At 38.6% G+C, this 26238-nt stretch overlaps 2 protein-coding genes across 5 annotated transcripts; both read right to left on the reverse strand.

Moving 5' to 3' along the window:
• Positions 1 to 39: 39 nt before the first annotated feature.
• txndc9 (thioredoxin domain containing 9) lies at positions 40 to 2964 on the reverse strand. Of its 2 annotated transcripts, none has more exons than XM_039668929.2 (5): positions 2895 to 2964; positions 2033 to 2221; positions 1740 to 1858; positions 1377 to 1631; positions 40 to 689 (listed from the first exon to the last, which is right to left on the reverse strand). In XM_039668929.2, the coding sequence occupies exons 2-5, from the start codon at positions 2216 to 2218 to the stop codon at positions 569 to 571; spliced, it is 681 nt and encodes a 226-aa protein (XP_039524863.1). In that variant the 5' UTR covers positions 2219 to 2221; positions 2895 to 2964; the 3' UTR covers positions 40 to 568. The 2 variants fall into 2 exon arrangements, with proteins under 2 accessions (XP_039524863.1, XP_039524864.1); XM_039668930.2 differs by lacking the exon at positions 2895 to 2964 and adding an exon at positions 2577 to 2714.
• Positions 2965 to 4243: 1279 nt separating this feature from the next.
• rev1 (REV1 DNA directed polymerase) lies at positions 4244 to 22023 on the reverse strand. Of its 3 annotated transcripts, none has more exons than XM_089133283.1 (22): positions 21769 to 22022; positions 19796 to 19862; positions 18538 to 18670; positions 17323 to 17491; positions 16986 to 17246; positions 15720 to 16426; positions 15515 to 15619; positions 15295 to 15411; positions 15052 to 15178; positions 14099 to 14227; positions 13841 to 13995; positions 12754 to 12873; positions 12183 to 12403; positions 11915 to 12087; positions 10940 to 11181; positions 10530 to 10723; positions 9909 to 10139; positions 8847 to 8946; positions 6565 to 6758; positions 6256 to 6406; positions 6065 to 6167; positions 4244 to 5909 (listed from the first exon to the last, which is right to left on the reverse strand). In XM_089133283.1, exons 2-22 carry the CDS (start codon positions 19850 to 19852, stop codon positions 5798 to 5800), a joined length of 3801 nt encoding a protein of 1266 aa, XP_088989409.1. In that variant the 5' UTR covers positions 19853 to 19862; positions 21769 to 22022; the 3' UTR covers positions 4244 to 5797. The 3 variants fall into 3 exon arrangements, with proteins under 3 accessions (XP_088989409.1, XP_039511839.2, XP_088989410.1); XM_039655905.2 differs by having other exon boundaries at positions 21755 to 22022; XM_089133284.1 differs by lacking the exons at positions 4244 to 5909; positions 6065 to 6167; positions 6256 to 6406; positions 6565 to 6758 and adding an exon at positions 6776 to 8678 and having other exon boundaries at positions 21755 to 22023.
• Between the last annotated feature and the right edge of the window lie 4215 nt (positions 22024 to 26238).

The following is a 26238-nucleotide window of genomic DNA, read 5'->3' on the forward strand; positions in this document are numbered from 1 at the left end:
GACAGCTTTTTTTTCCATAAACAAACAACAGAACAGGAATATATATACAATTTTTTTAATGAGTCATGTACTGCTACAAAAGAAAATAGCCTGCACTTCTTTCACATCAATGGGAGAAAGAGGTGACAATTCATAGTGGAATACAGAAGCTTGCTTCCTTGGCACTTGTTTGATGCTCACTAAACTGTGCATCAGTCCATGATTAGAGGCAGAAATATTTTTTTTTAAATTTTTTTTTTTTTTTTTTTTTTGCACCATTGTTTAAACGTAAGCTTCCGGTTGTTCCATCTTGCAGAAACTCAATCTTCCTTATTGGTAAGAGCTAAAAAGAGTGAACATTTACTAGTATGATGCTCCATACAAATGTTTCACTTCTAAAACACATGTAAAGGAATATGAATTAAATAGGTGATATTTGGTCATAAAATGATGAAACATAGGACAAAGGTGAGAGACACAAATTAAATAGACACGGCAAGAAAAACAAGTGATCACAAAGAGGTGTTGCAAGACTTAGGACTGTTATGTTGGAAGCCCTGAGAAAGACGGAGCTTGATGTTTTGTTCCTCTAATCCTCATCAGATTCAGAATCCGAGTCATACCCTTTGCCTCTGATGGTCTTTTTCTCCACCTTGGTGAACTTTTTCCCTGACTTCTGCCCCATTGTTGGTGGCTCCAAAATATTCCCACTAGATGGAGAGAGGATACAAATACAAAAGCAGTTTGTAAAATGATAGTTTATATAAATATACCATTTAAAGCAGTAGATCTCAACCTTTTTGTCTTCAAGGCCCCCTTATTGTCCACAACATTTGACCCTCCACACAATTTTAACCTGATAAAATATTTTAGAGTTTGGCCAAACTTTTTATATATAAAAATAACCAAACAGATCATCTTGATTTTTATATTGTTTTAGCTTATTTTGTCTTTTAAACATTTTGAAGTCATCAAAATGGCAAGGCCCCCTGGCCATATCTGCAATCAGCATAATGATTTCTGATATCACTAAAGCATGAATGATACTAAAAATTCATCTTTGCCATCACATTAATACATTACATTTTAAAATATATTTAAATAGAAAAAAGTTGCATATTTTAAAAATATTAAAATAAGAGTATGAAAAATAAAATATGAGAAAATGTATAGAACGGTCAACATTAACACACCTGATTAATTCAAAATTAAAATCCTTAATGCATTAATATTATTAAACACAAATAAATCACTGAAGCATGTGAAATTGCATTATTTACTAAACAATTATATAGTCGGGAGTTTCTCACACTGACCATCAACAATGGGGCAAGCACCTGTAACCCTGGTAAGCGGAAATGTGGACACACACACACACACAAATACAACATACATACCTGTAGTTTATGATACTTGAGCAGCCCAGTCTCCACTCCAGCATTTCAGTTGGAAACTCATCTGTGTTGCCCAGATCGGTGAAGCCCACAATGTAATCCTTAGTCTTCCCATCCTTAACCAGAGCCAGCGTTGGAATGACTTTAATCTTCAGCCTCTCTGTTAGGAATGGAGCCTTCTCAACATTTAGTTTGATGAACTTTGTTTCCAGATGTTTCTTAGCCAAGACAGCTAGGTGCTTGTCCAAAATTTTGCATCTTTGAAAAAACAAAACAAAAAAACCCCACTGAAAATAGCTGTACACAAATGATTCATAACACAAGGATGCAAGGAAACCAAAAGAAAACAAATATATCCTCAAATACCTGAATGTAGAGTCTCTGTAGAAATGGCAGACAACATTTTTGCTTTCCTTCACCTCTGCAAAAAAATCTCTCTCACTTGGGATCTCTCTGTATTCACCATGTCCTTTAGATATCCACTCCTGAGGACACACATACCACAGTTTACAAAGTTTAAACACATCAATAGAGGGAATCTGATCTGCTTAAATGCACTAATAAACACCTCGTGTAGATAACTTATTTTGAATAAGCATTTTAATAAACTTAACTCCAAATTTAGAGTTAAGTTCTTTAAATATGTTTAGAGCACCCACCTGCTTCTGTTTCTGAGCTTTCTTGAGGGCCTCGAGCCTTCTCTCCTTGAGCCGATCCAGGTCATCTTCATCCATGGTCTGCAACTGCTGTAGTTCTGCATCCAGCTGCTCTTCCACCACCCGTGCCGACTGCAGCACCTGCTGCTCCAGAGCTTTCGCAACAACCTCCATTGACTGACTGGCCATTTCCTGTTAGACATGCAGCACATACTGGATGCAATTACTTAAATAATTCACTTTTAAAACAACGATTAAAGAAAACTATTTTTAACACTGCAAAATAATTTTATCACACATCTAACAAGGTCTCACAACAACGTGGGATTTGTGTCTTTAATGTTATTAAAGTGAATGGTTTTAGGTGTCTGTCGAAGTAAAGCAAGAAGCTGTTTGTGTGGCACACGTTAATCAATTGTCGTCGGGGTTTTGATGGGCATTCTGATGTTCGTTCACAACAATAGAGGTGCGGGGAAGTTAGTCGGCCAGCGCTGCTTGACTAACGTTACTTCAACTGCATGAAGACAAGCATGCCAGTTTGGCTTACCTTCTCCAGATCCTATGTCATTGTTTCACCGACAATTGCTGATTCTAAAACACAATATGCTCTTGTAAATAATGACTAATAATTTTAAAACGGATTTGTGGGGCTTTGCGTCAAATCGTGCTAATGCTAGCATATTGCTTTGGCTTTCCAACACCGTGGTAACGGAAGCTTTAGATCGCCAACAAAGACTGTAGCGTAACATTAGTTAATCGGCAAGCGACACACTCTCCAGAAAGCAACATCAAGATAAGGATAATTTAACTGACATACAATTTAAAATGCAGGGTTTGTAGAAAAATATTACGGAAAAACACTTACCAAGTCTGTATAATTTCTAGAAGGCGACACAGTGACTGACGCAGGGTTTACGTAGAGGCGTCGCCTGATTACGTCATGGGGGAGTCACTAAGATTGAAATATGAAATACCTGACTTTAATTTTAAAACTATAAAATATTTGTCTTTTTCTTTGAGTTACGATCTTGAATTTCTGGTGAACAATATTGTGCTGTTGGCCAATTACTTAATACACAAATGCAGATTCTTTAAGAGCTCCCACTTTCTTACTCTTCCATAAAGATTTAATAATCTTCTTCAAAGCTTTAAGACTGGTGCATAACAAAAAAGCCCTTAAATCTTCTGAAGGTTTTGTTTGATGATTCCCCCCTTGTGTAATATTTTATTTATTTACTTATTTATTTATTTATTTGTTTACTTATTTACTTATATTTTAAAAACTTACATGTTATTTCTTTTCTTTTTTTCTGTTAGATTTATGGTGTTAATTGTTTTGTGCTGCTATTTGGACTTCTTTGTAAAAATTTAAGATTTGTATCTTGAAGTTTGTTGGTATTTTGTATGTTTCTTTGAGCAATAAAAAAAATATTGCATTTCAGAAGAAACATACAATAATAATAATAATAATAATAATAATAATAATGCATTTTATTTAAAAGCGCCTTTCTGGACACTCAAGGCCGCTGTATATATACAATCAAAAAATCTATTGTATTGTATTGCTTTTTGTTGTTGTTGTTTTTTTTTCTATAAAATTCAGTGCAGATGTAGGTCACGTAATTTCATTCATTTGGCAAAAATTTCACGTCATTTATTTTCTGGCTTACACTTACAGACATCTAACATGTTATAATAATTAATAACTGCAGTATGTTGCACCGTTACACAAAAGCTACATTTTAAAAGTGTGTGCAGGACAACCGAGATAGTAATATAATATATATGGGAAGTTTAAAATGCTCTAACAGTTTTGAAATTTACATTAGATCAGTCTATTTTTTTCTTTGTAAAATTTGTTTTGAATTTATGTATTTGGTGATATTTGATCAATATGTATTTAAATTTTCCCTCTTTGTTTGCACCATAAGGTTATTAAATATTAATTTATAAATATTGTACATCACTACAAGCTAAAACTTTCCTAAGTGTTATTGAATTGCAGATTTCAGAGACAAATGCCTTTTGTCTTTATCCTTTCATTCCAAATCTTATTTCATTAGTTTAAGATGTTTGCTGTTACACTCATTGTTAGATTGTTAGAGACATTGTTTGTGGATCAATGTTAGCTTGATCCACAAATTATAAACACACACACACACACACACACACACACACACACACACACACACACAAAACAAAAACACAAGACCATATCATTTACCAAATTTATTTGCAAATTTAGAAAACATACAAATGATGTCACAGCTTCTGGTCTTCAGGCACAGGTCATTCTGTCATTACAGATTTTTGACCAAATATGGTTTTTCAGGCCCTCATCTCTGTAATGCCATGATAATAACAGATGTACGTCTCATGAGCAGCTTCTTAAAACCAAAAAAGTATAAATTTACATTTGAGGTCAGGTACATTCTGTTCATACATAAATTCAAAACTACAGTGAAAAGGGATTGAGAGGATGCTTCATTAGGAATGTAGACTGAAGTATCCATATTTGACCTATTATTCAGTTCACATCCATCTAATTGAAAAACCCCTACTTTCCTCCAGCACCATATCCATACATAGAAAACAGGACTAAGAAGCTTGACAGTACAGTTGAAACTCAATTTAGTAAAATTAACCTGGTCAATTTTTTTTTAAATCTTTTTCTTCATAAATATTCCTCTCTTTTAGCTCTTTCAGACATACGGACAAACATGCATCATGATGAACAATCAATGAGCAGGAGTACCGTAATTTATATATATATATATATATATATATATATATATATATATATATATATATATATATATATATATATATATATATATATTAAATCTAGGAAAACAAATGTTAGCTTTACATAAAATGTTAGTATCCACATGTTAAACTGCCAAAAGACTTTGATTCTGTTTTCCATATTTCCACATCTCATTCTGATCCATAAAAGGCAAATGACATGCCACACCATTTTCTGCTTTGCAAAAAAATCTGTTATATATTTCTGAGGCCAGAGTCAGACATTCAAAATAAACACAGGTTCTGGGATACTAGAGGACAAAATGCTGACAATTAAGACAAGAAAGAAAAACAGATCCAAATATAAAACAAAGTGGCTTGCTTTGCTTAGTTTAGGACAGTCAGTGCATTCAAAACATTCAAAAAAGTTCTGGTGACATTTTACACTCAGGTTGTACACATTAATAGTTAACCAACTAAAAAGCAATGACGCTTTAATCAAGATTAATATGTCCTGTAAAATGTTCATTTCTACAATTACATATATACAAATGTTACAAATCTATGTTAATATTAGTTAATGCATAAAAAATAGAAAAATAATATATTTGTGAATTAACAGTAACCAAGATTAATAAATGCAGTCAAAATTATTCCTTGTTAGCTCATTACACTTAATGCATTAGACTAATGTTAACGAATACAACCTGACTGAAAAGTGTTACCAAAGTTCCTCTAGAGACATCAGTCTAGAGAATTGACATCATGATGAAAGAAATATTCAGTGTTCCACTGCTTGTGAATAATGCTGGTATGCTCATCTGTTCCTCATCATTATTGGCTGGATCTTGTGATCCTCGGATGTCCTCTGTGTTCTCAGAGAAGCTCTATTGGGTGATTTCACAAAAAGGAAAGCAATGCTACGATTGTCAGACTCTAGCGGTTTTGTTGCATCTCTCACACATCATTATGAGGTGGCAGGACTGGGCTGACGTCACAGTGACTGAGGTTAGGACGGTCCTCCTATGTGATCTTCAGAGTGCTACCATAGGTTTGCTGTACCACCACCTGCACATTGTCAAGGATGAAGTCAAAGGCCATGCTCCATACTGACTCTGAGGACTGCTGCATAAGTCTGAAATGAACAGTTCAAATCATCAGAAAGTCCAATCGATCTCCAATCCCATTTCCAGAATAGTTGGGACATTTTGTAAAATGCAATAAAATCGAATTGGTGATTTGAAGCTGTATTTATGGCAGGAACCAGTGACAGAGAATTCAGAACAATACCTCTTCATGTATTTGATGACAAGGTCGAGTTTCTCCAGGTCTTTATCATCCACGAGTTCTGTGCAGTACTTCACCACCTGCAGAATGTCCTCTTCCATTGGTTCTGTCAAGATGCAGCACCACACAATTAAACCAGGTGCACAATGCAAATATATACTAGCATTTTAAAAAGTGTTGCTGTTCTGCTGTACCTGAGATGGTAGTGACCCATTCACGAAGAAGAGTTCTGATGTCACTGAATTCATAAGCTCCAGCAAGGGTCGGGACTGGGCGGGGATTTAGTTTGGACAGCGTCTCTGGGACATCTATGCTCGGAGAGGACGGGCACTGTAGATTTTCAGTCTACCAATGAAAAACATCTAAAATAAATCCTTTTTTCCCCCCCAGAATTGTCAAAACTTTGAACAAACACGTTTAATATCAAATGGCTTTAGCATCAATAAACTACAGTAAAAATTATTATAAATAAAAAGAATATTGTAACTGGATTACAGGCTTACTTTGAGGCCTTGTTGTTTGAGTGGCAGAGGAACAATTTTGGAGGGGCTAGATTTGGCAGAGCTGTTTCCAGGAAATAGTTTTTTTAGTGGACTTGGACCCTTTTTGGCAGGACTAGCATTTCTCTTTTTGTAGCTGCGCTTTAATTTCCCAACTGCAGGCTGCTTTAGTTGAGGAAATGTTTTTTTTTGTTCCACTACAGAAATGAGAAGGAAAGATTAGAGACACTGCATGGTGTGTGGTAGTGGTTGATTACTTAATTCTAGGTGAGACCTGGATATCAAAACTCAATAGCCGCGTTTCCACTGCCGGGCTAGGGCTGGGCCAGAGCTAACAGCGAGCCGAGCCGAGCTAGTGGCCTCGGGCCTCAAGCACCGGGCTTGCGTTTCCACTGCCGGGCCAGTAGCCCCACAGCGCTGCCCCAGACCCCACCCCTAACACGCCTTTCTGAATCAAACGTCATAAAACCCAACCCATTTCAGCGGGTATTATGAATTAATTTATTTTTTAAATTAGGAAGATAGCATGTAGCCTATATTAACTCACCTGCCGTAGTGGCTGCAATAGTGTCACGAGACCAGTACAGGCGATTCTCCATTTCAAGCAGCGATTTTTTGCGCGATATAACAGGCTGCGGAACCGCCGCAGCCTGTTAACAAACGCCGCCTGTTAACAAACGCCGCCTGTTAACAAATAACAAACGCTGCAACCTCGAGATAGCCTACAGAGTTAATTTTTTAACACCTTTAATAACTGATTGGACCCCATTTGAAACGAAATTAATTTATAGAAATAAAACGCAGCAAGTACGGAGCAGTTAAAGCCGCATTTCCATCACCCTTCAAACTGAAATTGCCAATTGAAAATAAGCAAAACGTCCATTTCACAAAAACTCCGTGTCTGCAAATAATAATAATAATAATAACCATCATCATCATTATTGTAACATTTTATTAGGCTGCATATGTAGAAGACGCCTTTATCCAAAAAAGGAACAGAGCACAAATAAACACAATATTTTTCAGCGCATATCCAGTGTGTGTGGAGCACGCACAGATGGCTGCGAGACGCCCATGTGAACACTTGCAGTTTCATTGCATTTCTTTCAGTGGAAACAACTTAAAATACTCTTTCATTTCTGGTCATACAGAAAATAATAATACATTATTCGCAAATACATTTATTTGCGTAAACTCACAATAACAAGAAAACGTTGTGCTTTAACAATTAATCAAGGCGCACTTCATAATCTCCGTGAACTGAAGCGCGAGACCTGAAACAGCCACCGCATTCGAATTTGTTCGTTTTAAATTGGACATTTAAAGCTTTAGTCTTGTAGATTAAAGCTTTAAATGTCCAATTTAAAACGAACAAATTCGAATCGAAAGCCAATATCTTTCTGACTATGTAATTATGTAGCCTAGCTAATTAATTTCTCTCTAAATGTGCATCCGAGATGGAGATATGTTTTTAGCCGAAAATCATTTAGAAAACAATAGTTTATTAATAAAAAATTAATGCCTCGTTATTTTATATTATTTTATTATCAGACACATTTATTATAGCCTATAACTCACCTATAATCCCCTTTCTGTAGGCTGTGGTTACGGCTCTTCTCATTCAGCACTGCAGGGAAAATATCATTTCCAGGTTCTAATTTGGCCTCAGAAAACCAGTAAAATATATATTTTTTTCATATTAATTTGTCAAATATTTTAAATGTTTAAGGGGCAAAAAATCAAACAAATATCTGAAAATTCGTTGATATGTAGCCTATATATAGCCTATATATTTTTGCGCAGCATTTGGCATAGGCCTACAGTTCAAATTAAAATGTTATGCAATTTTAAATGGTTAATCGGTTAAACATGGACACCCCTATGTGCATCTTGCTTCAGATCATAACGTTCCATAACACCGATAAACTCCGCCTTTTACCTTGAGCACGCCTCTAGCCCGAGCTGGCCCCCTCTGGCCCAAGGTATTCGACGGGCCAGAAATCCTGGCCGTTGGCCCTGAGGAAGCCCCGATCAAGCCCCGGAAGTGACAGTGGAAACGCGACTGGCCCTGGCACGCACTAGCACGGCCCGGCCCTGGCCCGGTAGTGGAAACGCGGCTAATTATAACACACCACAAGGACTACATTTATGAAAAATATACTAATGTACAGTATAAAAGATGAAATATGTTAAAGGAAACAAGTTAAAATAAGTAAGTGCTCAAAATAGAGAAATGAAATTTGGGATGTTTACATTGTTGCACATTCCTACTTATTTTTACTCACCAGTGGTGCCTTGAGCTTGAGCGTTTCCCTTGTTTCGATAAGCAGAGCACAGTTCTTCCTGAAGCTCTCTGGGAAGTGCTGCAAACACATCTGGGTCAACCTGTTAAAAGTTTAATTTTAGGATTAGGTCTGGACAAAAAAAAAAAAAAAAAAAAAAAATAGATTTTTTGATTAATCGCTTTTAAAATGTGGTCGATTCAAAAGCGATTCTCAACAGCCATGAATCGTCTCTCCCCCATCCCCCCCCCCCCCCCCCCCCATTTTCAGTGCTCGCAGTGCTGCGTCTTCTCTCTCTGCACTAGGCAAGCGTGTCAAACGCTGCAGGCGCCAGTGTTATTTTACATAAGATTAGGGCCTACTATATTTAGTCTCTGTAGTTTTTCTGACCACCCAAAAAACTTTTATTTTTATGTTTCTTTGTTTGTGTCTTTATTCTATTGTATTTATTTGTGCTACTTTTTTCAATTTAATTCAAAGATTGAAATCAAGCTTCCATGTGTAGCATAAACTGTTAACAAAAAATTACTTAATTTGAAAAAACAAACATTTAGGTAAGATCAATGTAATAAAAAAAAGTCTAAATATTTATATATTTATCTATAAACATATCTTAAACATAAAATAACCTGATCCTGTTTGATCAAGGTGTGCGACTGTTCTGACTTGTCCAATTTTCAGCATTGATTTTGCATCTTGCATCAAAATCCTGTCAATTCATTTTATGCATTTAGTGTATAGTGTACCTAATATAAAAAGAGTTTTATATACAGGTTTGTGGCTCTTAATTTCTTTGTATTAATTAACCACTAATAAACTTATGTCCACTGTTCTTTTTTTATAAATATAGGATTTGTATTACATCTATATTCATTATAGTCGAATCGAGAATCAAATCAGGAATCGAGAATTGAATTTGAATCGAATTAAGAACTTGCAAATTGAAATTGAACATCTGAATCAATACCCAGCCCTATTTAGGATCTCTAAAATACTAGTTTCTGATGGTCAATGTAAACACCATTTCACCAAGTTTCCCCCTTGTAGTCGGCATATAGCATGTACCTGAGAGAAGTCAGGGAGCTCTAATATAATGCCTGTTGTACATGGTTGACCTGGCTGGTTTTGGAGCTGCAGTACAAGGGTGCCAAGTGATGGGGCTGGAGGTGGTGAGGAGGTTCGAGGTGGGGTTGAGAGATGAGATGAGGTGCTTGGCTGTTCCTCTCGGTGTCTCCAGGACTGCTCCACCTGTTTCCTTATGTCTACAGGTAAAGCTTCTAAAACAGATGGGTCCACCTAAAATGAGAAGGGACAGGGGCCGAAAAACGTCCACTTGCATTTGAAATGTCACTGTTCAAAAGTTTAAGTTTTTTTTTAAAATTAAGGCTACTTTTATTTTAGTAATCCTGTGAAATATTTTAAATAACTGTTTTCATTTGTAATTTATTTTAATGTATAAATAAGTATTGATAAATGTAATTTATTTCAGTGATTTTTCAGCATCATTACTCCTATATTCAGTGTCACATGATCCTTCAGAAATTATTGTAATATGATGATTTGCTGCTCAAGAAACATTTTTTTACAATCATAAATGCTGAAAAAAAGCTGTGCTGCTTAATATTTTAGTGGAAACCATGATGCATTTTCATTTTTTAGATCCTGAGATGCACTCAAGAACCTAACCTGAGAGGGAGATGGCACCTCAATGCTGACGTTTAGGCATGCCCTAACATGGTTGGGGGTGCGTGGATGGTGAAATTCTCCTTTACTCGTTCCAGGCATTGGATCTGAGCTGGTGGAGGGTGGAGATGATGGAGGAGTAACTCTCTCCTGATTGGAGGTGAAAGTTTTGGACGAGGAAGGGCTGGTTAAACCATCTAAAATACAAGCAACAAGGAATGTTTGTTAAGGGTCAGACACCAACATAAATCCTATATATCATGACCTAAATCAGGGTTTTTCAAATCCGGCACTGGAGGGCCACTTTCCTGCAGAGTTTAGCTCAATTAAGTGAGTTTATTCAGGGTTATATCTAAACTTTGCAGGACAGTGGATGGATTTGAAGAACCCTGTCCTAATCAAACTGCTCTGACCGTGTGCTCGAGGCTCTTTCCTGGGGCTGTGGGCAGGCTGTCTGGCCTGCAGCAAGTCTTTGATCGAGCGACCACGAGAGGGCCCTTGTCCTGATGTGTCTGCATGAGGTCCCTCCAACTGCTGCATCTGCAGCCCCACTCCCCTCATGTCCTTCACATGCAACTTCATGGCATGGAATAGCTTAATGGCCTCTGCTGCAATCAGCTGACCATTGTCTGTGGACTGAGCTAGTAAAACAGACCTGCAATGTGACAGTAATGAGAAACTCTCAAATGTGTATCAAATAAAAGCTCAGTTATCAGTCAATATTACAGATTCTTCGAATGAATTAAATCAGTTTTGGATGATATTGGATATTTAATTGTGCATGCTAATCTCCCCTATTTTTACATTTAAATAACCTTTGCCATCTTCTAATGCTCATTTAAAGTTAACTTTTAAAAACACTAATAATGTGCAATAATGCAATAAAATGTGTAAAATTTCAAACTTTACATTTTCAGAAAAAAAAAATGATTTGAATATATCCCACAGCATGAACATAATTATCAGAAAAAAAAATGATTTGAATATATCCCACAGCATGAACATAATTATCATCAGCTTATCAGTATCAGCAGGAATTTTAATTATTTATCAGAGAAATTCTCCCAATTCAGCCATCCATATATTGTTTTCTGAATCTCTAATAATTTAGTCTGCAACCTTTTCTTACAATCAAGCGCAAGTTCGCATTCAAATCCGCCTCTATCCAATCAACAACAATTAATTAAACCAAATACCTGCCCTACATTTTTCTTTTTGTTTCACTCAAATTTTACGTCACATTACAGAGGAAAAGATGTGTTGCTACTCCTGTTTCATCACAACATGACATTCATGACATTAAATGTCAGAGTATCACTCCCCATAAACAACTGGCAGTGGTTATTTGAGAAGACTAGAAGTGGCGAATTTATACTGGTGCAAGTCACCTGGCAAAGTTGTCGCATATCCCATGACCACCATATTTGGCTGGCTCTATCGGAGCCCCTGCTTTTCGTACCATGACCTTAAGTGTAACTCGGCGACCTCTAAGGCCCGCCCCCTCCAACCTCTTCTGCACCTCCATAGACAGGTTAGTGAGGAAAGACTCCGCTTCTTCAACCTAGCAGAACATTAGAGAGGGAGGTCAACAGATTTAGGACAATGACAAGTATAGGATGATTTACAATGATTGCTGTAACTTGTATACTTCAAAACCTGTGTGAACCGAATGTTGTAGTTCATCTCTGCAGACACAGACTTTCTCTCCTTCTCACTGCGCACAGGCCTGTCATCCAGTCCCCTGCAAAAACGAAACAGCGTCTGTCCTGTCCGTGGCCCAAACTCCTTTTGCAGTCGAGACATGGACAACTGCTGCAGGTCACCACAGGTACTCACTCCCAAGAAGGTCAGCTTGGAGTTCATTGAGCGACCCACACCTGCACACAAGCATGCAGAAGCACAGGTCCACATGCACACAAACAGCAATAAATTCAACTGTAAAACTCTGTTTTCAGCTTTAAATAAAATGCCATTCAAAAGTTTGGGAATCCAGAAGAAAATTTATCACCGTTTCAACTAAAATATATTGCAGCACAACTGTTTTCAACATTGATAATAATAAAATCTTATTTTAAGTTGTAATAATATTTCACAATCTTAAAAATATTTTTGATCAAATAAATGCAGCCCTGGTGAGCATAAGAGACTTTCAAAATTGTACAAACACTAAACAGATCCTTTGGACCCTTTTGAATGGTAGTGTATGTGTAGGATGCTCGGTTCTCACCAGGCAAACTGGAGACAGGTTGATCCCTGATAAAATCATCCACTTCCTCTGACCTGAGGAAGTACTGTCCATTTGGTTTGGCCTTACGGGTCGCCATCCGAGCAAGAAGGATGTTGGAACCTGATGACAAGTATAAGGGAAGTTACAAAATCTGTCTGAGATAAAACAGCACCAACAACTACATTACAATATGACATGGTCATTAAACTTATTCACCCAAAAATGAAAATTCTGTCATCATTTACTGACCCTCATTTATTTCCAAACCTATATTACTTCTGTAGAAGGTGAACTTTAAAAAAAGTCCACTCTCTTCGGTGTGAAGCAAGTAAATGAAGACTGGAGCTCTTAAAGGACAAATCCGGTGCAAAATGAACATTTGGTCTAATAACACCTTGGTACTTAGTCGACCGTTCTCTGAGATTTGTTTTCATGATAATCGAATGTAAAGAGTCTCATCTCTAAAAGCGTATAATGCTGGTCATAGAGTAATGAAAAATAAAAATCGCTAGTTAATACCACTAACAAGGCTCAAAATAGCCCCACATTAACAATAACATAATGAGGCTCCCTACATGCAAACTGAAGCTTTGCGAACGTTTTAAGTGTACAGACAGTTTAATAAGAAGATATTTTATAAAGACAGTCCACTTTTTAGAGATAAAACACTTTACAATCGATTATCATGAAAACAAACCTCAGAGAGCTAGGTACCAATGTGTTATTAGACCAAAGGTTCATTTTGCGCTGGAGTTCTCCAAAACATTTCTTGAGCTCACTGGAGCAATAGAATATCTTTGTGAGAGTAACAATTGAATGATTGTTATTCACTTAAAATCTTGACATCAGCTGTTTGGCATGTTCACAAGTGTGCATTTAGAAAGCACAATGTTATTGTATGGCTTTAGAAGACTTTTTTAATAGTTGTATAATACTTTTACATCAAATTTCGCATTGATTGTAAATACATTGAAAAAGATCAACCAACACATTCTTCTAAAAATTTCAAAAAAGAAAGAAAAAAAATATTATATGGGTGAGTAAATAATGACAGAATTTTCATTTTTCCATTTATAAAGTATCTTACTCATTCCAACTGAGGCAGAGCAACCAGTCTTCTCCTTTATATCTTTACGGATGGCTCGTGCCAGACCATCAGGAGTAACCCCCAGCTCAACCAGAAGAGCAGTAGCGTCCACCAGGGCCTCGTCACAGCTTAGTGCCTCAATGTTGTGAGTGTAGCTACAAAGCATGCAATCATGAAGCGAGAGAAAATGTTTGTCTACTGGGTTTAGGAATAACATTGTAATCTGAAGAAAGTTGTAGCAAACAATTTATTTGTTACCTGGCCAGGGTCTCATACAAAGTCAGTGCCACTTCTTTATATGCCTGGAAGTCATACGGGACAGAAAGCAGATCAGGACAGAGCTGCTTAGCCCGGCCAAAGAACATGCCGTTTCGCACACCAGCCTGCCTGTAAGAGAGGAAAACATCAGAGTAACAGGTACTGCAAGCGGTCAAACTGTATTATGAATTATGTATCATGCCATGGACTTTTAAATATATTGTAATCTATAATTGTTGACAATGGAGGGCCTTGGAGTCAAAAATGTTAAGAACCACAGGTGAGTTTCGAGATTCCTGGTTTACCATACTTTATGCACTCTTTTGTAATGAATCCCTCAAAAGTTATTTATTTACTGTTTATTGTTATCTGCAGTCAGACTGTGCCATAATGAGTTGCTATGGCTTGCTTGACTGACAGATTAACATTCCAACACCACAATCTTGCTTTCTAACCTTATCTCCACAATTTCTTTCTTCCTTGTTGCAATTATTCTGCTTATTGTACATATAAAATCAAGAAGTTTAAATCAGTGGTCCCATATCCATAATTGTTACTGTTACAAAGTAATTGATATATTTGAATTGCTCCCCTATTTTGCATTTGTCCCCTGCCGTTGAGGAACTATCTGTACATCCCTATATATGATGCATTGATTTTATAACTTTACTGTATTTGAAGTATGCACCTAGCACTAGGAAAATACCTGTATCGGATCAGGACTCTGTATCAGCAGCTACTCGATATCAAATGACTCAGATTGGCGGCACAACAAAATTGACAGGGACATCCCTAATCTTTGTGCTAATTTACTCCTAAATTTTCAAAATGAATAGCAGACATATATATTTAAAATGTAAAAATCATCACACTATTTTTATGGGAAAATGGACCAAAATAACCAAGGACTTGTGTTGCAAAAGAAAGTAGCCCAGCAGGTTTACAATAAATACCTGGCCTCATAACTGCAAGAGGCAATCTCTGCCATTGAGAGGGCAGCCAGGTCCAGATCCACTCCATTACTGGGACCTTCATCACACTGTGGAGATGGGGTCATCTCAAGATCATTCTCGGTCTTCTCTAAAGCAGAAAGAGCAATGGTCACCAAAATTCAAACTTTAAAATAATCTTTAATAAATTAATTCTGATTTCAGACTAAATTTAACCAACAACTTTCTTCTAAAATCTGGGTTTACCTTTTCTGTACTGTTTCTGTTTCCTCTGGTAGTACTGGAACTCAAGCTGAGGATTTGCACCAGGTCGCTGTGCAACACGGCCTGGACCGCGGTTACTTGTCACTGCAACCGGTTTCCCTAGAGTACAGATTGACCATCAATAAAGCTCAGTTTATCAGTTGCTATCCAATAAGCTGCAATAAGAAACTTGAGCACTTCCCTCTAGCTGACTGCAACGTACCTATGAGATCTGGTCGGTGTCTGATCCCAACAGATACAAAGAAGCAGTCCATATCCACATGAAGAATACAGGACTGACGCACCTGAGGAGCAGCCATTAAGGAACCTGTGCCAAAGAGAAATACAGAAATAAAGTTTTTTTTTTATCACAAACACACGCTCCTCAAAAAAACAAAAAACAAACATAAACCACAAAGACAAGCTACCTGAACTGCAATTAGCTTTGAGCTTCTTTAGCTTCTCTTTTCCAGAGAAAACAGCTCCTCCTGCTACTCGCCGCCTGCTCTGCAGGGAGTTCACATACTCAGAAAACTCATTACGCCATGTAGAAATATGATGCAGCCTTGAGTGGGAAAAAAACTCTGATATTATTCCAGCCTCTGCACCCTGCGCAGTTGAACTTCCTGACTGGTTACTAGAGTTTGCAAGGATGGAAGAGTTAGGGGTCATGTGATGACTCCCATTTAGTCGAACTCTTGCCTGACTGCCTTTCTGAGGAGCAGTTGAAGTTCCTGGATTAGATGTTGGTTCTGGAAGTTCCTTTTGCATATTGTGAGGATCAGGCTTCTTTGCAGGGCTGGCTGTGGATATCAAGGACGTCTGATGGGAATTTGCTTTTGATCCAGCAGAAGAGCAGCTGGGCTCCTCCTTCTCCCAGCATCCAGCCTGTGGGAGGTGGGACTGAAGGGACCCTGTGTCAACAACATGAGGGTGATGTTCTGCAGAAGAAACTAAGTCCTGAGGCTTTAAGGCACCATTCGCAGGGTGTACATAACCGTTAGTTAATGAAGTGTCTTGTGAGCCTCTTGGCAAAAGGGCAGAGGCATTGTCATCATCATCATCCCCATCATGAATCCCATTAACTCTACGGTTCTCTGCATCCTCCTCAGAGGTGATGCCATAAGAGCCATTTCTGCCAGACAAAAGGAGAGAGGACAAGAAGATACAATATGAAATAATTATCCAAACGTGTGTTTTTTTTTTTTTTTAATGAGGGGTGTAAAAACATGGCCCATGGTCGTAAAGCAGTTTTAACTGATCCACAGGTTAAAACCCCTGGCCAATACAATAAATCGATAACAAATTCAATTAAAATTTAATGTAATCTAAATAAATAAAACACTTTTTTTTTTAATGCTCAAAGTGAGTTCAGAAACATGAACATAAATGTACAGTATGAAAACCTGACAGAATTTTTTCAGATTACATTTAACATTATTACATTTCAGTATTTAAAAGACTTTAAATGAGTGTTACATAAAGGTAATCTAAATGTAAAAATTGGTTGAATGTAGACATTCAATTAAATATCCATTATATATCCAAACACGAACAATATGAAAAATGAATAATTTGTTGTGTTGCATGCTATTTCTTGGATCTTAAAGTAGCAGATTTTTTTTTTTTTTTAACCGAGCGCAGCATCTGACACTCACGTGTGTCAGCGGATCCCTGTTATAAAGCATACTCACAGTTTGACGTCTAATTGGTGATTCGTTCGATCAGTGAAGTTAGCCTTGTGGTTAGCGTGAGTGGATTTGAGAACTTCTTTAGAGAGGGTTTGGGTGAGGCTGGGCTTGTGTGACTGGGGGTGACTTGGACTGGGTTTGTGTGGTCCATGGCTGAATGACGAATCCTGCCCTCCTTGTGCGCTTACACTGGCAAAGCTCAAGCCTTTCTGCTTCGTATAAAGCTGATACTGGATGTATGAAAGTTGACAGCCTGCTTTTATACTGCACAAAAAACATATATATTAATATTGCAATAATATTGTGCTTCAATAGTTTGCAAAGTGCACAAAAGACACACCTGTCTGTGATCCACTCTGGCCGCACTACTTTCTCTCCTCTGAGCTCTTGTATTTTGCTATTGGGGAGGTTGGTGGCAATGATATGTGTGGTTTTGGATCGAGTGTAATAGAGATGGAACTGCCCGCCATGCAGCATCATCAGCCTGCGCAGCTCATCCGCACTGGGAACTGCAAACACACAATACAAGGTTCTCAAAACAGTAGAACAGTGCTCATCCTCCTGACACATTCAGCTATGGTGCTCAATTGGGAAACATAAGTTTGAGTCCAGCCTGCAAAGTTTCCCAGAAACTATTTCACTTCATCTTTCCAAATATTTTTGCATAATATTCTATCCACCTTTTTCTGCACCCGTTCTATTTCCCATGATTCATAGCAAGTTCAACTGACTTGACGGTTTTCTACTTCCTGTTGAAGTATTTGTTTACATAGAATGCTAGCACTCTAGTCCAGACCACTCATCTAAATTCTAGAATGATAAATTATATAGATCAGTGGTCCAGACATTAGAAAAATATCAGTCTACACATGTGTTTTATATTCACGGACATGACCGTTCTGAAAGCGACTTTAAAACTTTTACAGAGATCAAAGAAAAAACACAAAGAAACCTTTCTTTCTTTCAAATTCACTAATTGTATCTTAATTTCAATCAATGCTTCATCAACCAATTGACTGTTGTTAATAAATAAGAAGTATATAGTAAACAATAGATGATCATGATGGAGGCGACAGAGCGCAAACTGAACTTTGGTCTCATGAATGAAACTAGGCGTATGCCTAACCTCACGGGCCTGAGAAATGACTATGCATCTTTAAAAAGCAGAGGTAGACAGGAGTCAAAGGGCTAACCAGCTTAACCTAATAGTAGGCTACTGTTATTCTGCAGCAGTCGGGGTGATAGAAACTGTCTGATGTTTGCTGGATTAGGGAGAGATCATGCAGTCTTGCATCAGCTCTCCTTTGGAAGTTCTAATGTTATTTTAACATAACAAAATAAAAATAACATAATTATATTATATATATAGCAGATCTAAATAATAATTATTCATAATATTAATAATGATTACAGAAACCTAGTATTTATAATATAATTTATAATCTTTTTTTGATCTTTTTTATAAAAATTTTGAAGTATTTCAAAATAATTACTAATAATGTGATTGCTTTCATTTTGACATTTGTTATCACAGCACATATGGGAGAAGTCTGACCTGTATATCCATTGACATAGATGGCCACACCGCTGAAGATACAGGAGGACATTCCATCTTTCTGCTTCTCTCTTGGGGCATCCTTCTGAAACTGCTCCTCAAGCTTAGAGATTTTTGCAGCCATATAACCACCCTAAGTAAGAATTTAACAAACACAACTGTTATTTTTAAAAATCCCATTTGCAAGATCAAGTAATAAGGCAAAGCAGACAGCACTCACTGACCACACATATTTAAACAGTAAAAAACAAAAACATTTCTAACCACTGGAAAAATTAACAGACTGCAATATAGACACACACACAAAGAAAAACGTGCAGCGTCTGGCTGACAAGCGTTTGATTACGCCTCAGACATTCAATGAGACTGGAGGTGCAAGTCTGCCCTGCTGGCACGGCGACTCTCTGTCTCCATGGCAACGGATGGAACGCTGGGAGTTGAGCCTGAACCAATAAACAGACTCTCTCACTCACACACACACACACACACACAAAATACTCCACAGTACTCACTCGCTCACTCAAACCTGTACTTGCAGGAAACTCCCCTGAACCTAATTAATATAACCTGAGATATGAAAACACACAAGGCTTTAAGGTACCAACTGTACATGCACTGGCAAGATTCATTTTTACAAGATAGCATGGTCTGCTATTGTGGTTATAAATGACTAAATCACTAACTAAAAATCAACAGTTACACCCTTTTGGGTCTCAAATTTGGTGGCAAAACACTATGGTTGCCATATTATTGGGACATATTGTGATTGTAATGTATGTTAGCAGTGAAAACAGAAGCTCTAGGAGTTGTTTATCCTCGTGCGGTTCTGCTAATGCCTGAGGAACATCAGGACGCTGAAGCCTATCAAATCTCTTGCAGGGCTCGGACTGTGGAGGCAGAGCAGAGGTGCTGGTCACCAGTGAGGAAAATTGAGATAACTCGCAGCCTGGTGTAATATACAAATGAAAACCTGTCTAGACTCCAGCAGGAACACACATATACACACACCAGCGCTCAGATGAGGGGAAGCGTTCACCTGGTAGGAAGGCAGTCGACGGTTATGTGGAAACCAAAGAACAAGTTAAAATAACAGTACAAATAATATTTTACAGTGTTTACAGGGGCAGCAGGAAAAACAACACAATACGTCAGAGGACAACTCAACTGTAAAAAAAAAAAAAAAAAAAAAAAAAAAAAAAACAGCTGCTTGCCTTCTTGATATCAATAACACATTAAATAACAAAGAACAGACTCTTACCCTTCCTCCCCACCCATCATCTTCACTGGCTTTCTTTCTCCATCCATCTCGACTCATACTGAGGGACCTGAAACACAACGATTCAACAGAATGAGTCAAAAACTAAAAGTGTGAGTCATGGAAAATTAACATAGAAAATTGAGGACACAAGTATGCACATCTGTTCTCTTCATCACACTTGCATGTGTTTACAGACTCAAAGGAAAGAGCTACAGTAAAAAAAAGTGCTATCTTTATAATTAGCAGGCAGAAGAGTGACTTCTTTAATAAGGAAATTTAAATGCATCCGAAATGCTAAATCTTGAGCGATTAACAAGACAATTTTTAATTGTTTTCGACTTTTAACAATAGACACTGTAGAGCAGCTTTACAAAAAAAAAAATCATTATGTTTTTGTTTATAATCATATCGTCTTGCTTTATAGTCATATTTAGCCAATTAGAGCTTGGAAATAATATGGTTTACATTTGGCTACAATACAAACAATGTAGCAGTTGAGATTTGCAAAGTGAAATTCCACCTCTTTTTATCTAATATAATTATGCATTCAACAGACACCTTTATCCACAAGTGACTCACAGATTTCATTCAAATATGAATCCACTGTATTTAATGCACTGCATTGATTTAAGGCAAATTCTTATATTTTTGTAGATGCATATATCTTTGAAAACAGATGTCAAAGGTGAACGGAAAACATAGGATCAGCAGTTTTCTCCAAGTACTGCACACGTTACCAGAGCAGAGGTCATCTGGATCTGTTCCAGTCATTTACTTTTCTTCTTGACAAATGAATATATAAGACCAGCAATTCACTGTCACCTTGATCATTTTTGCCTCTGAAACAATCTTTTTCATTAAATGTGGTAGTGAAGAGTAACTAAATGAAAAACATCTTCACTAAGATGAGTGGGAATGCTAACAAAGTTTGTAATGTTATTTACAGCCACGTGCTGGATTATTTGTTTATCAAGTATATTTACTGGTTGTCATGTTATACATGACACATTTTAACCCCCTACTAAGTGATTCTGGATTTAACTTAACTATGGCAGTTCAGACAATCGGACCAAAAACATTTCTGATTCATTTGCCAAAAATCACACAAGAAAAATGCCACTTATACCTCACTAGGCCATGCAATGCACTTCTGCAGAAGGCAGTTGATTGTGTTTTAGAAGCCATACAGTTTACCAACAGTTAATTCCAAAGAAAATAACAGTAAATAATAATAATCATACAATTATTACTGCTGAAAAACACATTTTTTTATATGCTCTCACAGCCTTACCAACATGTGTTCAGTTGGTTAGCCAGCTGGTCTCACTGCCAGACTAGCTGAAAAGTTAAAAACAAACTAGTTTGTTCGTTTTGTTTTTTAACCAGGGTTGTATTGAGGGCTGTGTATTGAGGGCTTAGAAATGGTTGACAAATGGAAAGATTCACGTTTAGTGAACTGTCAATCAACAAGCAACAGTATTTATTATTTTATACGACACTATCTACTGACTTTTTACCAAAAGACAGTTACAAAACTAGTACTGATAGCTCCCTAACACGAATTATACTCCATTGTTTATTTGTAGCTTTATTTGAACACATCAGCCATCACATGGGACATGTCTGGCCATGTGAAAGACCACTGAACTCTCTCGGGCTGGAAGGAAAAAAACTTAGCAGTTCATTTGGGAAAGAGAAATACGATAAAGAAAAAAACTTATCAGGGCAGGCTGTTAGAGACAGTGATCAGACACGTAGGAGAATAAAAAAGCAAGTGACATTTCGTGCATAATAAACTGGATTGCCATCAGCGTTTTGAACAATGTAGCAGAAGTGCAACAGACATCAGATCGATTAACGTTAGTTCAATACAAAACAACACAACTGTAGCGTCACTCTGCGTGTGATATGCGGTTTCATTTCAAAAAGAAACCTCTGAAAACTGAAATTGTTGCTCACCAATTATCCCCCACCTTTACAGATGTATTTTGTTCAAACCAAAGCGCCTTTGTTTCTTTCCGCTCTTGGGTTGCGTCCACCCCTTTTGCGTCAATTGTGAATGATTACTAACCAAGACTTCGCGCATGCTGGACTCTGTCCATATCAACATGCTCCCGTGACTGCACGATTCACCCCTTTTACCATTCACTCGTATCTTTCCATTGCTAGCCGCTTGCTTTGCCAGGTTCTCTGCTTGTTCTCTGCTTCGTTTAAGACCCTCCTCCTCCTCCTCCTCCTCCTCCTCCTCCTCCTCCTCCTTGTCAGACGGGGTCGCACAGTGACAGCGTATCTCACAGCACCATCAAGCGGTCCGTTTGTCACCCTACACTTGACGCAGAGTTTAGCTTTTGAATTTTAATCACGTTCTGCTGACGTCGTTCCGAAATGTTCCAATGACTAAGCTTGGCTCATGTATATTAATTAGGCCATGACGTTGTCGCGACTCGCCAGCAAATTTCCAATGGCGAAGGTTTGAATATTAAGAAGAAAGCCTTCGCTTTTATGATTCACGAATTCGTCGTTTTTACACCCCGAAGCTCAACCAAAATGTTCTGAAAATAGATTGTTTTTTTATGCTAGTCTCATAGCCGCTCAGACAGAGAGCCTAAACATCTATAGCTCTGAGAATTTATGGCAAAATAGATTACAATTACATGCTTTGTTGTGCATTATTAATTAACTGTGTACACTGTACACATCGTATGGCAAGCCGTTTTACCATTTAACCTTTCTCTTGCCCAATAAACAGACAGAATCAAGCATAATAGTTGTAGTACAGTACTAGAATATCTATCTGTGCCATATGACAGAAATGATAAGAGTGTACACTGTAAAAAGTGATCAGCTGACTTGACTTGAACTTTTTTTTTTTTTTTTTAAGTAAGGAAACTTAGGCCTTATCTACACGGACACTGGTGTTTTTATAACCGTGACTTTTTTTTCTGCGTTTTCATGTGGACAGGATTTTTTTTAAAATGCTCCATTGCCTCAAATGGGTGTTGTGTTTAAGTGTTCTTAAAATCAGACTGAGGTCCCATGGGGGTACTCTTAACAGTTGGAGCAAGTTGCAATCGCTGAGCACCTTTCAGAAAGCGGGTGATTAGAATATGTGACCCTAGTGATTGTCCATTTACTTTTACATGCTGAGCAGAAATTGCAGCCACATATACCTTTAGGGTAGAGGGAGCCCTGTTATTGTCTAGCAGGGACTGCAGTAAACATAACACCATTGGCACTGGACAGTGGTCTGGGACAAAACTTCTTGGTGTACACCAATCATTGAAAAGCTTCCATCTGCAAGCATAGATATTCCTGGTGGAAGGTGCTCTAGAATTCAGGATTGTGTTTTGCACCTTAACATCACAAGAATTCAACAGTAATTCTGGCTCTTTAGCGGCCAGACACAGAACTGTAACCGATCTGGGTTTGAGTGCCAAATCTGCCCCTGCAACTGAAGGAGCAGGTCCTGCCTCCTGGGTAGACTCCAGGGCTCCCCATTGAGAAGCCGGCATAACATTGGAAACAAATGTCTCCCTGGCCAGTTCGGTGCCCCTAGGAGCATCCTGTGGTTCCCTTGAAGAATTCTGTGGAGAGTTGGCAGATCTAATGGGTTCGGGGGAAAGGCATAGAGTAGAAGATTTGGCCAGGCATGTGCTAATGCATCCTGACCCAACAGGCTGGACTTCTCTGTCCAGAAGAACCACAAGGGGCAGTGGGTTGAGGTCTCTGAACAGATCCACCTGTGCTCTGCCAAATCGTCACCAAATCATCTGTACAACTTCTGGATTGAGTCTCCATTCTCCTGGCAAAGGTCTGTGGCGAGACAAGAAGTCTGCCACCACATTCGACACTCCCTGTATATGCATCGCCCTGACGTTTGCGAATCGAGGGAAGGCCCATATCAGGAGGTCCTGTGCTACTCTCAAAGACTGATTGGACCTCATGCCGCCTTGAAGGTTGATATAATATACCACCGGTTGTCTGTTCTGATGAGAATATGGCGATTCTTTAGGGCCAGCACAAAATGCTTCAGAGCTAACTGCACTGCTTGGAGCTCCAGGGTATTTATGTCTTTTGTGGCTTGCTCGGGTTTCCATAACCCCCTGATCATACTGTGCTGCCACACTACCCCACAGCCACTTAGTGAAGCATCTGTCTGTATTATCTCCCGGCGAGAGGGAATCACACCCAGAGCAACTCCTTTCATCAGGAATGACCTCTTTTTCCATTGTGTCAAGGTAAGGAAGTATTGTTCTGTAACTTTGACCAGCCTGCTCCTGTGCCATGTGGGGTTCAGGTGAAGACTGTTTACCCATCTCTGATAAGGGCTCATTGAAAGTAGGCCCAGTGGTATCAAGGCAGCTGCTGCTAGCACACCCATCAATCTGAAGACCGCTCTGAATGGCAGCTTGATCTGTTTCCGTAAATGCTGGAGAAAGAACAATATGCTGTCCACCCTCTGAGGTGATAGGAATGCTTTCATTGATCTCAAGTCTAGAGTGATGCCTATGAATTTCACCGACTTACATGGGATCAACTGGAGACTGTACCAGCCATACTTGCCGGCATGCCTGAGTGAGTGTTGGCATGAGTCTACCTAACTCTCTTGACGTGAATGCGAAACTTGCAATGTTGCATCGCTTAGTATTTGGGCTGATGGATCACCCCCAATAGGTTGGAGAGACTGGGATAGAACCAGCATAAGATGGGAGAGTGAATTACCTATGCGTGAATTACCCATGTGTGCTGCAGTATTGTATGCTTGACTAAGAAGATCCTCCGTGATTCTGCACTGAGGTTGTGGGCAGCGAGCATTAGGTCACCAAGCCTCTTCCAGTGACATAATAAAAGAGGCGATAAATGGATCAACTTTCGGCATCTGACCCAGGCCATAAGAGTCTGGTTTGTGCATTGCTGCCAAGGCCCTCCTTGCTGTGGTATGATGAGTAAGTGACTTGGGAATAGCCCAGCACCTCTGTAGTTCCCCAATATAATCTTTGGATGGGGGAATGCTAAGAGCAGATGGTTTTGCCATTCCTCTGAAAAAGGCACTGGAGGGAGCTGCCACAGTAGGGGCAGTGTCCAGGCTTAAGCGTGCCAGCGCAATCTGGAAGGCTTGTTTCACCACATCCTGCTCTAATTCTACTCCTTCAGCTGAACCCTGTGTCATGTTCTGAGAGTCATCATGAGAGAAGGTAGAGTGGCTTACTAATAAGAATTCCTCTTTTCCCTCCTCCCGAAACTGGTTTTGAGAGGCTGCCATGGACAGCATATCCTCCTCAGGAATGGGCAATCCCTTACTGGGATTTCTCAACATCGGTGATGGTGCCTCCCTTGGTTGCATATTTGGAATTAAAGACTTAATGGGCAAACTCTGAGGTCAACATCTCCACTCTATTGGTTAAATAATCCTCTCTATATCTCTTACTGGTGGAGACACTCACTGTCTCCACCCTTTTTCGCTTAGCCGACACTTTTCCCTGCCGAGGGGCCTCTGAAATCAAGAGTGCCTCTACTGCAGCTAGTCTGGAAGTTCTCCGCTCCCAGGACATGGTGCTACAATTCATACAGGCATCCTCAATATATTAGTGTGCTAATAATATATTAGCACACTGTTAATATAAGTACCAGATAGGTAGCAGTACAGAAAACAGAGCAAAAACACTTGTATATAATGCAACTACTTGAAATACACCTATATAAAAAACACAATCAAATAGGATGTACATAGCTACATGTGTAATTGTAAGACTATGTAATCTATAAAAATACTTTCCTAATTTGAAGGCTCAATATGAATACAACCAACTGCAGTGACCGCCGTTGGTCTGTAACAAAAAAAAAAAATATATATATATATATAGTTGTTCCTGGAACACACACACTCTTACTGTTCGTGATAATTAATCACTATATGGCTTTTCTTTGGAGAAAAACCTCTTGGGTTCCACTTCCGTTGCAATGTCATCTATTCCGCTCCCCCATGAGCTACGTTTCCCGATTCCAACCTGCTCCACTGTCACAGCAGTACCATCTTTTCCGCTCCCGCTCAGCTATCTGTCCAACTCGCCCTTCAGATAACTTGGAAAGCAAGTCGAAAGCAAGTTGGTTCCAACACCGCAGCAGCATCATCTCTTCTTTCCCATCAGGAGCTTGTTCTCCAGCCAAATGGCTCATTGGATAATACGAAAGAAAGTCAGAACCAAGTCTTTCCACTACAGCATAACCTGCTCTGCTCCCACAGAAGCTACATTTCTCCATCCAAACTTGATCCTCTGGTGCAGCAGCATTATCTTTTCTGCTCCCACAGGAGCCCAGTTCCACCTCCAACTTACCATTTGGACAGTTGAGTTCAGAAAGAAAGTTTGGACCCAATGCCGCAGCAGTTTCACACTCAACTCGCACCATTCCCGCGGAACCATTATCTCTTCCGCTCCAGCAGG

This window comes from Pimephales promelas, chromosome 7 (genome assembly GCF_988280905.1).
Source record: "Pimephales promelas chromosome 7, fPimPro1.hap1.1, whole genome shotgun sequence".
NCBI lineage: Eukaryota > Metazoa > Chordata > Actinopteri > Cypriniformes > Leuciscidae > Pimephales > Pimephales promelas.

What these genes read in the sequence shown, in the direction of transcription:
- rev1 (XM_089133283.1), bottom strand. Translation starts at nt 19,852, where the DNA reads ATGAGTCGAGATGGATGGAGAAAGAAAGCCAGTGAAGATGATGGGTGG. An exon ending in CTATGTCAATGGATATACAG is followed by an intron (nt 17,492 to 18,537) that starts GTCAGACTTCTC and finishes GTGTGTTTGCAG; the next exon opens with TTCCCAGTGCGGATGAGCTG. An exon ending in ACCTGTCTCCAGTTTGCCTG is followed by an intron (nt 12,404 to 12,753) that starts GTGAGAACCGAG and finishes GCTTGTGTGCAG; the next exon opens with GTGTGGGTCGCTCAATGAAC.
- txndc9 (XM_039668929.2), bottom strand. Translation starts at nt 2,218, where the DNA reads ATGGCCAGTCAGTCAATGGAGGTTGTTGCGAAAGCTCTGGAGCAGCAG. An exon ending in AAGCTCAGAAACAGAAGCAG is followed by an intron (nt 1,859 to 2,032) that starts GTGGGTGCTCTA and finishes GTGTGTCCTCAG; the next exon opens with GAGTGGATATCTAAAGGACA. An exon ending in TCAAGTATCATAAACTACAG is followed by an intron (nt 690 to 1,376) that starts GTATGTATGTTG and finishes CTCTCCATCTAG; the next exon opens with TGGGAATATTTTGGAGCCAC.